The sequence below is a fragment of the Pelodiscus sinensis genome, chromosome 10 (assembly GCF_052426305.1).
Source record: "Pelodiscus sinensis isolate ZL-2025 chromosome 10, ASM5242630v1, whole genome shotgun sequence".
Taxonomy (NCBI): Eukaryota; Metazoa; Chordata; order Testudines; family Trionychidae; genus Pelodiscus; species Pelodiscus sinensis.
Genome location: NC_143061.1, coordinates 9,108,503 through 9,123,014, shown reverse-complemented (window position 1 = coordinate 9,123,014; position 14,512 = coordinate 9,108,503). Strand labels below are relative to the sequence as shown.

At 45.7% G+C, this 14,512-nt stretch overlaps 1 protein-coding gene across 2 annotated transcripts in view; it reads right to left on the bottom strand.

Moving 5' to 3' along the window:
* LAMP3 (lysosome associated membrane protein 3) overlaps window positions 1-9,332 on the bottom strand; it is a 32,215-nt gene extending 22,883 nt beyond the window's left edge. The window contains exon 1 of one of the 2 annotated variants that reach the window (XM_089780740.1): window positions 9,157-9,332. In XM_089780740.1, the coding sequence (XP_089636866.1) occupies window positions 9,157-9,202 (46 nt within the window). In that variant the 5' untranslated portion in view covers window positions 9,203-9,332. The remainder of the gene's footprint in view (window positions 1-9,156) is intronic. The other variant, XM_089780739.1, reaches the window with a different exon arrangement.
* Between the last annotated feature and the right edge of the window lie 5,180 nt (window positions 9,333-14,512).

Here is a 14,512-nt window from a genome sequence, read left to right as displayed (position 1 = left end):
AAATGGTCTGGTAGCACTTTATAGACTAACAAAACATATAGATGGTATCATGAGCTTTCGTGGACACAGCCCACTTCTTCAGATGACTGGAGTTATGAGTAGGGGTTATGAAAACTCGAAATAAATAGGAGAATGGGGGGGGACTGGGGGAAAGAAAGATGCTCTGTCTCCCCCCCCATTTTCCCCTCCTTTTTTCTTAAAGTATCTGGACAAAGGATGCTAAACCTGAGCAGATAAAAATCAAAGTCAGTCGATAGATTGCTAAGGCAGGAAGGATACCATTCAGAAAGCTGTTAGCACCTTCAGTGATAAAGACTCCACCGTCCTGTATCTCGATTGAGCCCATTGGCATGTGAATTGAATTTGTATATGTATTGTAATTCCAAGCTTTCTCTGTAGATTTGGTATGAGTTCGGCTGTGTCTACACTGATGCAGCTGGGCCGCTGTAAGATTACTCATATGGCCGCTCTATGCCAACATAGAGAGAGAGAGCTTGACCAGCTGCTTAATTATAACATCACCCTCCCAAAAGCTAGGATGTAGTCTTGTGCATACTCCCTGTGACGGGATGCAGTCACAGAAGACCCCCTTGGGCTGCTTCCCAGTGTGCTTATTTACAAATAAAAATAATGTTATTAAGTTCAAACAGTAGAGTTTAAGTATTGCAAGTAAAAACAGAACAAAGTAAATTACAAATTTAAAATAACAATAAATGCATAGCTTGTTCTAACATACTAAAGCTTATTGCAAGCTTACTCTAAATTTGTTCTTATTTCAGCTAAACCTCTAAGTCAGGGAAGATCTTTGTTCCCTCAGAGTCTCTGGTTATTCCCTTGGGCGTCATGCTAGCCAAAGAGCCTAAAAACTAGACTCTCTTTTGGGTAAGAATTCTGTTTTGGCATTCCCCCTTCTATGGAAAAATTAACTGGTCAGACCCTACCAGTGGGAGTGATCACACGTCTTCCTAAAACTAACCACTGTTTAGACTTAAAGGACAAAGGAGGCCGTTTACAAGTGATTACTCAGACACTGAGGTGTCCCAGCTCTGGAAACACCCTTGATGGCTTTCATTTGCACATTTAAAACCAGAAACCATTCCCTACCCCAGATCTCTGACTTCACACACAGGAGTGATACATGCACCAAAATAAGACCCGGCAGGCATGGACATTAAAATGGATCAGTTACATGAGGTATTTTGTCCAAAGCATTTTTGAGTTATGCATACTTGTATACATAAGACAATTTTCTATTGCATGGCAGGGGCGGGGAGGAGGTTTGTCACCCCCCCCCCCCACTTATGCTGGCATAATTTATGTCTCTCAGGAGAGCTGAATATTCACGTTCCTGAGTGACAAACGTTTTGCCGACGTAGCATAGACCAGACCATTTGGGGCTGGGAGGATAAAGGGGGTACCTGCCACTAGGGCCAAGTGCTTCAAAAGCGTCCAGGGCTCCCAGCGCCTCCAGCGCCTGCTAGTGCAGCAATGGTGGCAGCCGGAGCCCTAGATCCCTTTGAATTGCTACTAGTGCCCCGGGCCTTTTAAATCGCCGCTGGAGTCCTGAGCAGCACTACCGGACAGCTAAGGGGGGTAGGCACAGCTCCATCCTCACCCTTCCGTCTGAGGCCCCACCCCTTCCGGGAGTGTGGAGCCAGGCCCTGCCCCTCTTTGCCCAGGAGGCCAGGCAATTCTGTGAGCCACCCTGTGTCGATAAGGCCTTACTTTCTCAGACATGAAGAAGAGCCCAGGGTAGCTCAAAAGCTTGTCTCTCTCACCAACAGAAGTTGGTTCACTAACAGTTCTTACCACACCTCCTCCCTTCTCTCATCAGCGCCGAAAGCAGCCTATAGAGTACACTGGGGACAAGGACTGTGTCAGTCCTAGATGGAACAAGTTGTGTCGGCAGGTTTTCTTTTTTTTAAGTTGGCCCAAGGCAACAGCAAAGGTTCATGTCATCAATGTGGCACTCCCACCTCTGACCAGGGCTCACTTTAGGAGGCGTGTGGCAGGATCAGAGGTGACATCTTAATACTCAGCCGCATAGCAACCAGCGTAGGGGTCCAGCAGACAGACTACTAAAGGTTTGGCTCTGGAGAACTCTCTAGTCCCAATCCCTCACTGCTCCCTTTGTCCCCCTTTCCCCATTTTTGTTGTTGTTGTTGAACTGTTTAACACAGTGTTTCTCAACCAGTGGTATGAGTACCCTTAAAGGCTACATCTACACTGCAGGCTTTTTGCGGAAGAACGGCTGTTCTTGTGCCAAAACTTGCAGAGCGTCTACATTGCACACGCGTTCTTGCACAAGTAAATTTACAGTACAGAGTTGGAAAATAGGGCTTCTTCCGGAAGAGTTATTCCTCTCTCCACAAGGAATAAGCCCTCTTGTGCAAGAGCTCTTCCACAAGAAGGCAGTGTAGATAGGCAACATGAATTTCTTGCACAAGAAACCCCTATGGCTAAAATGGCCATCAGAGCTTTCTTGCGAAAATTCAAGAGCACATCTCTTGCGCAAAAGCACATGGCAGTGTGGACACGCTCTTGTGGAAGACCTTTTGCACAAGAACCCTTGCACAAAATAGTTCTTGCGCAAGAAGCCTGCAGTGTAGACGTAGCCTTAGGGATACTCAAGAGAAGTCTGGGGGGGTTACATCAACACAACTGAAATGTGGAGAAAACTGAATTTTTGTTTTAAGTTTTACAGCGCTTTATTATTTTTGTACTTTTCACACCCAAAAATTTAATCGCCTGCTCGGCTATGATTAAGTTGTTTAAACAAATGTGTTGCAATAGTAGAAAATTTTGCAGCTGAAAACTGTAGGTTCTGGGAGTACTTATAAATTTTTTTTAAGCGGTACTTTACTAAAAAAGGTTGAAAAACACTGGCTTCACAGGCTAGGGCGGGGCACAACTCCAGTGCATCAGGTGGAATGTCCATGAAGGACAAAAGTCGTGAAGAATGAGAGCAAAGGATGACCAGTCTTGTGCCTAACACAGCCAACTCTCAAAAAGGGAAGCGATGCACTGAATGTACCCAAGGGAAAAGTCCCAAGCAAGGAGGACTAGGCCTCTGAAGTAGCTCTCCTTAAAGAGAAACCAGGTTCAAAGTCTAATGTTCTGTTGCTTTTTCGTAAATATCTAAAATGATTCAAAGGAACAACAATTTTTCTCGTGGGATCAGGCTTCCGTTTTTGCAACATTTACAGAAAGTTTATCTTTTGCCTCTGGTGGAACCTTTGAGTTCGCTACAATCTCAGCACTTGCACACCGCCGCCAGGCACCAAAGAAAGATCACCAGTTCCTAAATAGAAACAAGACATTGAAAAATAGATTCTGAAATACAAACAGTTTGTGACTCTTACTGTGTGTGTATGTGTGGAGGGGTGGGGAAAAGAAAGCCAAGTTAAGAGAAGTCAGAAGTCTTGCCCACTTATAGATTCCTTGACGTGTAACAAGTGGCAGGGAGTAGGTCAAGCGTTTTCCTTCCTTGGTTAGCTGAAATTGCCAAGTGGAAATTATATCCCCATTACAGTACTCAGAGAGTAGGTACCCTTCGGTGCAAAAGGATTCATATTCCAGGCCAGCCACATTGCCTCTGAGTGAAGCTCTTCACTAAATTAGCAGAGAAGTTTATTTTAACTTAGTCAATCTGAAGGGGGCTATAAAAAAATCTGCACCCAAAGCCTGGGATTGGAGATTCAGATTCTAGGTTAAATCGGGCCTCGAGGACGGTTCAGATTCAGTGCTGCTGGAATCTCATAACCTGTTCTCATGCTCCCCGCCCCCATGGCAGAACATCTCATCTCACAGCATTTTGACCATTTTCGGATTGGATCCAGTCTGGAACCAAAACCATTGAGTGGATCCACATATATATGTCTGATTCTAACCCCACCACTGTCCTCCAAAATATAATTGTGCAGAGAGCTGAGGGTTGTGGATTATATGCTCCAGATCAGCCTGGCCTTTAATCTTGGCCCATTTTTGTTTCAGTGGTGCAAGGAATATACTTCACTTTATTTCTAGCTATTAATATAACCTGAAGACAAACAAAAACAAAAACATTTCAATGAAATAGAAGGCCACATCTGGTTAGCATGACTGACATCTCAGATGACAAATATTTATTATCAGTAGGGATCTAATTATGCCAATATGCTTTTATAGGCATATTTGAACTCATCCTCCCAGTTCAAACTCTCCCAAACTTTAATTTAGTTGATCCCACAGCAGTGTCTTATCCTCTTGCTTATGGTCATATTGACCACAATGTATGAAGAGCAAATGCAGTTGCTTTGTTCTAGCTACCCATGGTTGTGGTTTGGTGCATTAGCCCAACAAAAATAGAAAAGAGGAAGCTGTAAATTAACTCGTTTTCTTGAAGGCTGTGAAACAACCTTACATTTAAATTAATGTAGGTAGCAAAGACCCACAAAGAGTTCTATTCTGCTCAGCTTTTGGTGTACAAACAATTTCAGTAACCATGTTGGTAACATTTCAATTTAAAATTCAGTTAAATATTAAGAATCAGGAAATCTTTCACCAAAAAAACTCTCTCTCATAAAAGCGTCATTTTGATGAGAAATATTTCCTTTGAAAAATTTCAGCCAGCTCTACTAGTGAGATTGTTAGGTTAGAAAAGCAAGAGTGAAGCCACTGCTTGCTGGGTCTCTACATAGCCACTCCTGGTCATTAGCAACCCTCTGCCCTAAATCTCTCCACCAGCCTAATGTCCATAGCCAGTCCACAATGGGCCAAGTTTTTTCGCATTGTCACTCTTGCACCATTTGCGTGACTTGCTCCATCTTCTGAAAAGACGTGTGGCCGAGCGAGCTTCATCCCAGAGAATGTCCCATTGCTTGCGGGGATTCTTCTCTGGATGTGGGTTTCACAGCATTCCCTGGGCCTGTTCCAATGCCCAGTAAAGCCTTTGGAAGGTGGCATTCACTGGATGTCCACTGCAGAAGTGAAAAGGGCCAAGCATAGGGATGCCTGTCCACCTCTTCTCTGAGCCCGAGCCTGCCTCAGAGATGGTTTTGTTACACCCCTTCTCCAGGGGCTCCTGTGTGGAGGAGGCAAAGCTGATCAATAAGATGCTGCTTAACCAGGAAAACTTACAGCTGCTCTAGAATCCCTGTGTCAGCTAGACTTGCCCAAGAAGCCACTGTGCAATCAATGAGGAGACAGGCCTATGTCTCTTTCCATTGCTCTGCAACAGTTCAGGGCATCTGAAACTGTATTTCCCCTCACTGGTCCAGCCAGGGTAACCACTCTTAGGTTTCCAGCTTCCCAGCTACCTTTCTTAAGTAAAAGCGGCGAGGAGTCCTGTGGCACCTTATAGACTAACTGAAGTGTTGGAGCATAAGCTTTCGTGGGCAAAGACCCACTTCGTCAGATGCATGACTTCGTCAGTGACTCCTCGCCGCTTTTGCAGATTCAGACTAACACGGCTACCCCTCTGTTACTTTCTTAAGTAGAGGCCTAGTCAGAAAGAGACTCTACGAGGTTATCTCCAGCTGTATTGTTCCCTGCCTTCCCAGGGTGAGTCCCAGCACAGCCAGGCTGCAGAGGTAGGCCCTCTTGCTTTCTTTTCAGAGACAGTTAACAGGCGTAATTGCTGCAGCTATAAGTTACCACACAGGTCTTTCTCAGCAATCCTTCTTAACTCTTCGGGTGCGTCTACACTGGCAAGATTTTGCGCAAAAACTTGCCAGGTGTCTACACTGGCCGCTTGAATTTGCGCAAGAGCACTGACTTTGTAATGTACAAAATCAGTGCTTCTTGCGCAAATACTTTCGTGCTCCCGCTCGGGAAAAAGCCCTCTTGCGCAAGAATACTTGCACAAGAGAGCCAGTGTAGACAGGGAAGAACTGTTTTGTGTAAAAAAGCCCCAATGGCTAAAATGGCGATTGGGGCTTTCTTGCACAAAATCGTGTCTAGACTGGCCATGGATGCTTTTGCACAAAAGCACTTTTTGCGCAAAAGCATCCGTGCCAATCTAGACGCGCTTTTGCGGAAATCCTTTTAATGGAAAAACTTTTCCGTTAAAAGTAGTTCCGCAAAATCATGCCAGTCTAGACGCAGCCTTCAAGTACAACACGGGACAGAGCAAACCTCCTATACACAATAAAAGCACCCAGACATATGCTAACAAGGCCATCAGAGTTCACTCTAAGGTGGACACACTGGCAGGAGCAATCCTTCAACCCCCCAAGCTAGGGGATTCCTAGTGGTCACAGTTCATCACAACTCCAGCTCAGAACAAGCACCCAGTCTTATAGGCCTTGGTCGGCCCAATCCTTCCAACCCTTCTCTAAGGATTGGAGCCCTCCATGAACACAGGGATCCTGTCCATTGGCCGGCTCAGAAAGGAGGTCCTGAGCCTGTGTAAAATCAGCCCATTCATATCTCAAATTCTTTTCTTTGTCTGTTGGTCTCTGGAGAATCCAGTTTGTGCTCGTCTTTGTGTCCCTTTCGGCAGGGTGGTTTCAATGGGCCAATAATGGAGGAAGTATGTTACCGTTCCACTCCTGCTAGAGGAGTTATATACAATGCCACAATAACAGCCACAGCTGCATTTTTAATACAATGTACTACAAAGGTAATCAAACTAATTCACTCCAATGTAAGTTAATTCAACCTATAGTTGTTTATCTTAGTTCTGTCTGCCTGCCACAGCCCCCACCTCATTTTTGTGTCAGAATGCCTCAGAGCTTTATAGAACCCTCCCTACTGCTCCTTGCAATACTCAGCACCCCAGCTGTTTGATTTTCGAGAACACTTCACTTTTTCAAAGCCTCTCTTTCTGCCTTGGCTGACATAGGAGTCAGTGCGTGAATGTGGCAGGCCTGGAGAGCTGCCTTTTCTCCCCTTTTCAGATTTAATAGTGTTCATGAGTGAATCTGAAATTGAAGGAACTGGGCAGGATTCAAATTCCCCTTTTACTAATCTGTGTCTGAAATCTCCGTTTTCATGCGCTGATGGCTGAGGACATGGCCGCTGATTCAGCCTGAGATTGTCACTGCCACCAGAGGACACCCAATTTTCATGAACATTAATGGGGAGCATGCATCTGAAGCCCTTGTTCCTTTAAGACACTATTCCACATTTTTAGAGTCATCTGAGCCCCTTCTGCTCTCTTCTCCCCTGCCCGTTCCCCTTTATCTGCCTTCCTCTCCCTTCGCTCTCTCAGAAGGGCAGCTGTATTAGTCTTTAGTATTGTATCTTTAAAAACTAGTAGTCCTCTGGTACCTCGGTGACTAACAAATATATTAGACCATGAGCTCTCTGCTTAACATAGCTCTTCCTAAATAATGCCCCCTCCAAAGCATGGAACTACCATGAGATTCGCTGCCATCACAGGGTATGTCTAGACTGCAGGGGTTTTCCGGGATTCCATCTAGGCCAAATGGTGGAAAAGCCTCTTCCTCTTTCGGAAAAGCAATTGGAAAAAGCTATAGTGTAGACCTAGCCACGCACTGCTGGTGTGTTCTCTCCCTCCCCCCACCTTGTGCCTGGCTGTCCATTTAGAAAGATTGTCAGATCTGTGCAGCTGAGACTCTGCACAGTGCCGGGTACAATGAGGCCCTGGTCTTGCTTGACTCTTAGGCACTACCATAATCAACTTGATTAATAATAAAAGCTATTGGAGGAGGCAATAAATCCCTGTGCCCGGCTTTACGCATAGACACTAACTGTTCAGTGGCCACTCAGCATTTTCCCGGTACCAAAAGCATGACAAAATTGGCAATAGGTATAAACCTGAGGCCTGATCCAGCCTCTACTGCAGCCAGTGGAACTGTCCCTATTGGCTCCAGCTGGCTTTGGATCAAGGCCTTCTAAAAGTGGGAATCCCCCTGATTTGGTTATTTAAGGAAGGGCCAGATCCAGTGGAAGCCTTTCAGGCCCACAGCCCTTGACTCTAGGCTTCCCCTCCCCCTAACCACACACTTAGAAATGTTGCTCAGTAGGTTTTTCAAAAATGCAGAATTTCTAAAAGGGAGAATCCACAACAGACAAAGATCCTAGGAAACAGCATCACTCTGATCAAAGCCAGCACAGCACTGTCGGTTCATTTCATTCCCCCTTCCTCCGTCTCATTCCATTCTCCTTTACGGCAATGTAAATTCAGAGCAGCTCCCTCACACTCCAGGTGAACCCCAGGACAGCAGAAACAAAAATTTTCCCTTGTCTCTTAGTGAAGTTGCCGATCATACAATCAAGCTGATGTGTCTCCTGCTCGGCTAATGCTGCTCTGGGAACGATTTTTGACTGTATTCTGACAAGCTTCCTGCACATCAGGTGCTATTACTCAGCACAGAATGACACAGCGGAGCCATCAAGCCCAGGTATTTTGCCATCATTAAAAGGCAAGGTAGCTTCATCTGTTTCCTCAACTGATATATCTTAGTTAATGCAGGTTTTAAGAGATGGCTTAATATTTTGGTGTAAATCTATGGAGCTCCACTGACGTCCGTGGAGTGATGCTGATTTTCTAGTTCAGGCTCAAGCCCTTTCACTTTTATTTCCGTTTTTGTTGCAATTAATCCCATGTACGTTTTCGCCTCTCTTTTGCTCTCGTTCCTGTCTTGGCACCATACAGAGGAGAGACTTTCTATTAACTGTGCATTCGCCGTGTTAGGTGCCCGGTATTGTCTTTATCAAACTCAGCATAGGTGCCGAAACTAGGGGTGTGGAGGGTGCTGCAGCACCCCCTGGCTTGTTTCCATTATTTACTGGCTTTTGCATTTTAGGTCAGTGGTGCTCAGCTCCCCCAAATGTAAAAATTGTTCCTGCATCCCCGAAAAGTCAATACTTTCTGTGAGCTCTGTGGATTTGTTTGAGGATCTCTTTAATTCAAATCACCTGCTTCTTATGAATGCCTTTAAGCCCATCTACCCTAAGCTCAGGTTACTTTCAACACACAATGCAAAGGAAATTATCTAAAGCAAAAATTCATAACAGTGGTGCCCCGAAAGTTAAGGCACAGTCATCTTTACTAGCATCTTTTCTGACCCATGGGAACGTATTCATGGCATCATTATTTATAGGCACAAATATGTTTGCCACGTGTTATTCAGCTATGCAGAGTAACTTCAATGCAAAGAAACACAAATGTGCAGTGACCAGGTAGTGTTATAAAGTGCTGTCACTCACCCCAAGCCGCGGATAGCAGCAGCACCTCCGGAACACGCCTGCCCATGGCGAAGGCAGGGTCGAGACTAGCTGCAGGGGTGGAGTAAGGTGCTGCCTTTCCTCTCTGTAGAGCTGAAAGGTGAGGAACAAACGCCGGCCCAAAGGCAGCTACATTTCAAACTGTGCAGACACCACAAAATCACATGAACAGCAGGGGGGGGGGTGCAGGGGGAGCCAATCCTGCTCAGTGTTCAGCCGCCAGGGGGGGGGGGGGGGGGGAGGCTGATGCTGGCTGGAAACTGAAAACAGGAACAAAGACTGGTGTTCTGAGCCAGGTGTTTCATTCCCTCCCTGCAGCCCATCAAGAGGCTGATGAGACAGAGGGGCTTCATGCTGTGCCAAAGTTTCCAGCTTCTAGTTATGGCAATTTGATGTCTCTCTTGGAAGGCTGCTGTGTTAAGGACTGAAAATACAAAGCACAACACGGGGCACAGAGAACATGACATTGTCCCCATGTTTAAAAATTGTGGGTTCCCCCCCCCCCAATTCTTTATTTAAAGGTAGTGCTGAAAGAATCAGAGGGGTGCACACGGACCTTGCACTGCCAAGTGGGGGCAGGTGCCAGAAGCCAGTTCTCTCCACCTTCATCCTGAGCCCAGATCAAATGAGCAGGGCAAGCAAAGCCAGAGGCCTGGCTAGCGGTTCTTGAACACTACGGGCAATGCTGACTAGCCTGCTTCGTGATCAGGGCTGTCCTTACCCATACGCAGAATATGCGGTTATGTAGGGCACCCAAACATTTGGGGCATCACTGGGTCTTACTGTCCACCCACCCGCCTCCTCTGATCCCTATTCTGTGATTCTGCTTCCTCAGGACTGGATCTAGTTAATTTAAAAATGACAAAGCCTGCCAGAGCTGTTAGCAGAACATGGAACCTGTAGAAGAGCCATTCCAGTGGTAATGAAGCCATTTAACAGGCATTTGCCAACCCCAGGTCTATGCCGTCGGTTTCTGAATGTGCTGTGTTAGTCTATCCGGCCTTCGGTTAAAAGTTGCTTTAGAACGATTTCATTCGTGTGTGGCTGAAGATTATAAAATCGCATCTCTAAAAAACCGCACACCCCCTGCTGCCAGCAGGCATGGGGGCACCAGTTTAATAATACTGCAGAGGCCCCATAAATTCTACGGATAACCCAGTTCATGATCTCTGGGAGGTGAGCTCACCTGGGTGGGACATTGTTAATGGGGTCAAGAGCACGGCTAGGTGCAACTGCACCCTTCCGCACATGGCAATGGCATGTCGAGAGATTAAGTTGATACTAATATTATATTCTGACAAGCGCACCATTGGCTGGTACACAAGCTGCTAGAATGAGGAACAGACTGCTGGAGTTTTGCAGATCAGAGCACCCCGTACCTGGGCATATCTGCATTTATTTCCACAAGGTTCTACACACGCCATCTGCTTGGAGTGGTGCCTGCTGCATCTTTCCTCAGCAGGATAAGGGGTGTGATACATCATACTCCTCCAGTAATGGCTGAGGCACATGCCTGAAGCATATGACCGGATCTGCTCAATGCAGGGGGACTGCTTTCTAATACACAACCTGATGTCCCTAGCACCACACCCTCTCACTAGCACTCAGGGAACACAGCGGTCTCTTGGCAGCTAACCCTTTTCAAATACAGTCGCCCAGAACGAACAGGACCAAAATGTACAGCAGTGGTCTCAATTCCAAAGCAGTGCTGGTATGTTCCCCAAATCTCTGCCAGAACTGGGGATGGAGAATAACTCTTCTCAGAAGATGTGTCATTGCACAGAGCAAAACGTCAGTACTGGGAAAAGTGCAGCAAAGCAAAAAGTGTTTCATCCCCATACACACGTGCAGCTATTTACATTCTAATGGGCTCTGCTTTTAGAAACACTGGGAGCAGAGTGTGAAAGCAGAAGCTGCAAGGCTGTGTCTACACTGCACCCTCATTTTGAAATGACAGAGTGCATGTCTACATGACCAGCCCGTTATTTTGAAATAATTTCAAAATAATGGGCTTCTGACTCTGAGTTCCGTAACCCCCATTTCACAGAGGGGAAAGGGAAGTCGAAGGGAGAGTGTTCTTCCTTTGACTTCCTGCTGTGCAGACAGCACCAAAAGTCGAGTTAAGGTACTTCAACTTGAGCTCTGCAATTAACGTAGCTGAAGTTGCCTATCTTAACTCTACTTTATCCCGCAGTGTAGACATACCCTAAGAGAATTTCCAGGCACAAAGGGACTTGTTGAAAATCAGCCAGTCAAAGGCTGACATGGGATTAGCTTTTTGGTTTCTAGTTTTTTGTGTAAGCAGTTGACAACACAAAATCATTAACAGAACACATTTTAATAAAGTACTAATTCTCTGTTTCATTGCACTAGGAAATGCTTTTGCCAGATTTGTAGCTGCAGCCTTCAGGGCCCGGTTTGTTACATTGGTGTAACTCCTTGGTTACTCCTGATTTATAATGGCATAGCTCAGAGGAGAATTAGGGCCTTCAGTATATTATAGGAGACTTTAACTATCAACATTTGCATCAGGTGTTACGATAATGTCCCCGTCGATGTGCTTATAAACTGCATGTACTTCAGCAATATGAACCCCACAAATGGTTCAGTTCAGAGACACAGAAAATACCTGTTCCCGCTCCTAGGCTGTGTCTACATTGGCACCCTTTTCCGGAAAAGGGATGCTAATGAGACCAGTCGGAATTGCAAATGCCCCGGGGATTTAAATTTTCCCCGCGGTATTTGCATGAACATGGCTGCCGCTTTTTTCCGGCTTGGGGTTTTGCTGGAAAAAAGTGCCAGTCTAGACAGGATCTTTTGGAAAATAAACCCTTTTCCGGAAGATCCCTTATTCCTCTTAAAATCAGGAATAAGGGATCTTCCGGAAAAGGGTTTATTTTCTGAAAGATACCTGTCTAGACTGGCGCTTTTCTCTGGCAAAGCCCCGAGCCGGAAAAAAGCGGCAGCCATGTTCATGCAAATGCCGCGGGGAAAATTTAAATCCCCGGGGCATTTGCAATTCCGACTGGTCTCATTAGCATCCCTTTTCCGGAAAAGGGTGGCAATGCAGACACAGCCCTAGTGTAATGTTAACAAGAGAGCTGCCTCCCTCTAGTGGGTTATGGACTATATTACAGAAGGCCCATTCGCTGAAAGCGGTTAGCATTTCTTGGTTTGTTTATTGATGTTTACACTGCTCTCATACATCTTTTTACCTATTCATTTGAATTCAGCTTTATAACAACAACCAGTTACATACTCTCTGGGCATGTGGTCAAAAGTTTTAAACAACATAGCATAATTTGCTGACAAATATCAACCCAGGAAAACTCATCACAAAATACAGCTCAGTATGTTCTTTACTGTTGGCTCCCTTACCCTATGCTGCGCCTCCAGACAGTCCTTTGAAGAGAGAGATGTCCCTTCCCAAAAGCTCTTTGGGCCCAAAATGAAAGCAAAATGGGTGGGGCGAGGTTTCACTGGGAACTCTGTCTCTGCTCCTGCAATGTGCATGTGTATGGTCTGATGGCAGAGACTCCTCCATTGAACTTGTGTCAGGTTGGAGCACAGGGTGAAAGATAATCACTATGCATCTACACGGCACTGTAGCTCGAAAGATAATTAGCCTATTCACTATGCATCTACACGGCACCGTAGCTCGAAATAAGATACACCCTCTGAGCTATGCAAATTGCGTATCTTATTTCATAATTTGGTGCTGTCTACACAGTGCCATATTTCGAAATAACCTGCTCTTCTGGGAATAAGGTTTACAGGGACATCAGCCTAGCGAGCTCATTATATTTCAAAATAACGAGCTTGCTGTAAAAATGTAGGATAGCTATTTTGGGATACTCCAGTATCTCGAAATAGTGTTGCAGTGTAGATTGTGACTCACACTCGTGTGTAGATATGGAGCTGCCAGGAGAGATTTTTCAGAACCAGGGTAAAAACAAACCATATAGCTAGCACTGAACTTGCTCTCCCTACCCTGAGCAATACATACTTCCCTGTGGGAAGTGGGGGATATAGGGAGAGGAAGCCACAAAACTTCACACACGCTAGGAAAAGGGCAAGGAGGAAAATAGATGCGCAAAGGGAAGAGAAAAATAGAAAACAGAGTGTGAGGGACATGGAGTTGCTTGTGATAATTTATGGCTCATGCGTGTTGGCCTGTCCGTTGTTGTGTTTTGCTGTAATTGATGGAATTCAATAGCAGGATTGCCAAAGAGTGTACCAGGAAGGGGAAATGCATCCAGACATATGCTGCACAGCAAACACTTGAGGGAGGATGCTAAAGCCCGCTGCTTTGCTACTTTGGTGTGACCCCTTGCTGGGATTACCATCAGTTTTCCTCTGAAGCATAGAAATCAAAAGATTCAGAAACATTTAAGGAGACACAAATTCCCATTAGGGTTTTTGAGACTAAGAATCCAGAGCTAGTTCTGGGAGAAGTTAGACTTATGGGGGTCCTCACCGGGAGGGTGGTTAGACTCTAGATAAGTCAGACATGCCTCTTGATTGTGAGTTGTTTTAAAATTCTTTGCTCCTGTGCTATCCTTTGTTCCTATTGTTAGGAATAAACAATACCTTGGTCAGAGACGGCTGTCTGGTCACTCCATGCTCCCCTGGCCACCAACTCCCAAAGGGAAGAACCAGGGTAACTCACCTAGTCAGATTGGCTGGGTAAGTCCAGAGCACAAATAAAGTACAACAGCCCTGGGCGCACTCTCTTATCAAGTGGCGGAAATGCTTGATTACACCCTAGGAGAGCAAAGCCATGAGGCCTGAGAAGATGCACGCAGACAGGCCCAGAATCAGTGAGGTAGCCATTTTGGAACTATGACCGCTTTATTTGCTTTCATTATAAAACATCAGTGCCAGGTAAGGTCAGTGCTAAAGCGCGTGCTCCTAGTTATCCGATAGCTTGGAATGTTTCACTGGCTCTGTAGAGGCAGCAGACCTTACACTTCTTCTGTGAGAAGGACTGGTCCCTGTATCAAGATTGGCCTGCGAGGCATAACCAAGTTGGGCAAGGCTAGGGTAAGGCTTATGGGCTGCCGGTAGGGAGCTGGGGTCAGCGGCTCAGAGTTCTGGACCAAAGCTGTGCAGCCACAGAACACCTGTGGTTACCAGTCAGAGTAACTGACTGAACCCGTATAGGCCTGGGTAACCCCAAATGTCACATGATGGAGTTACACTGATGTAAAACTGGTGTGAAATGTTTGACTCATACCATAGGGATGTGCTGTGACCCTCCAAACATATATGGCAGATATGGCAAAACACATTCTAGGGTTAGTTTATTTAAAACATTATGCCAGTTTGTACATTTTAC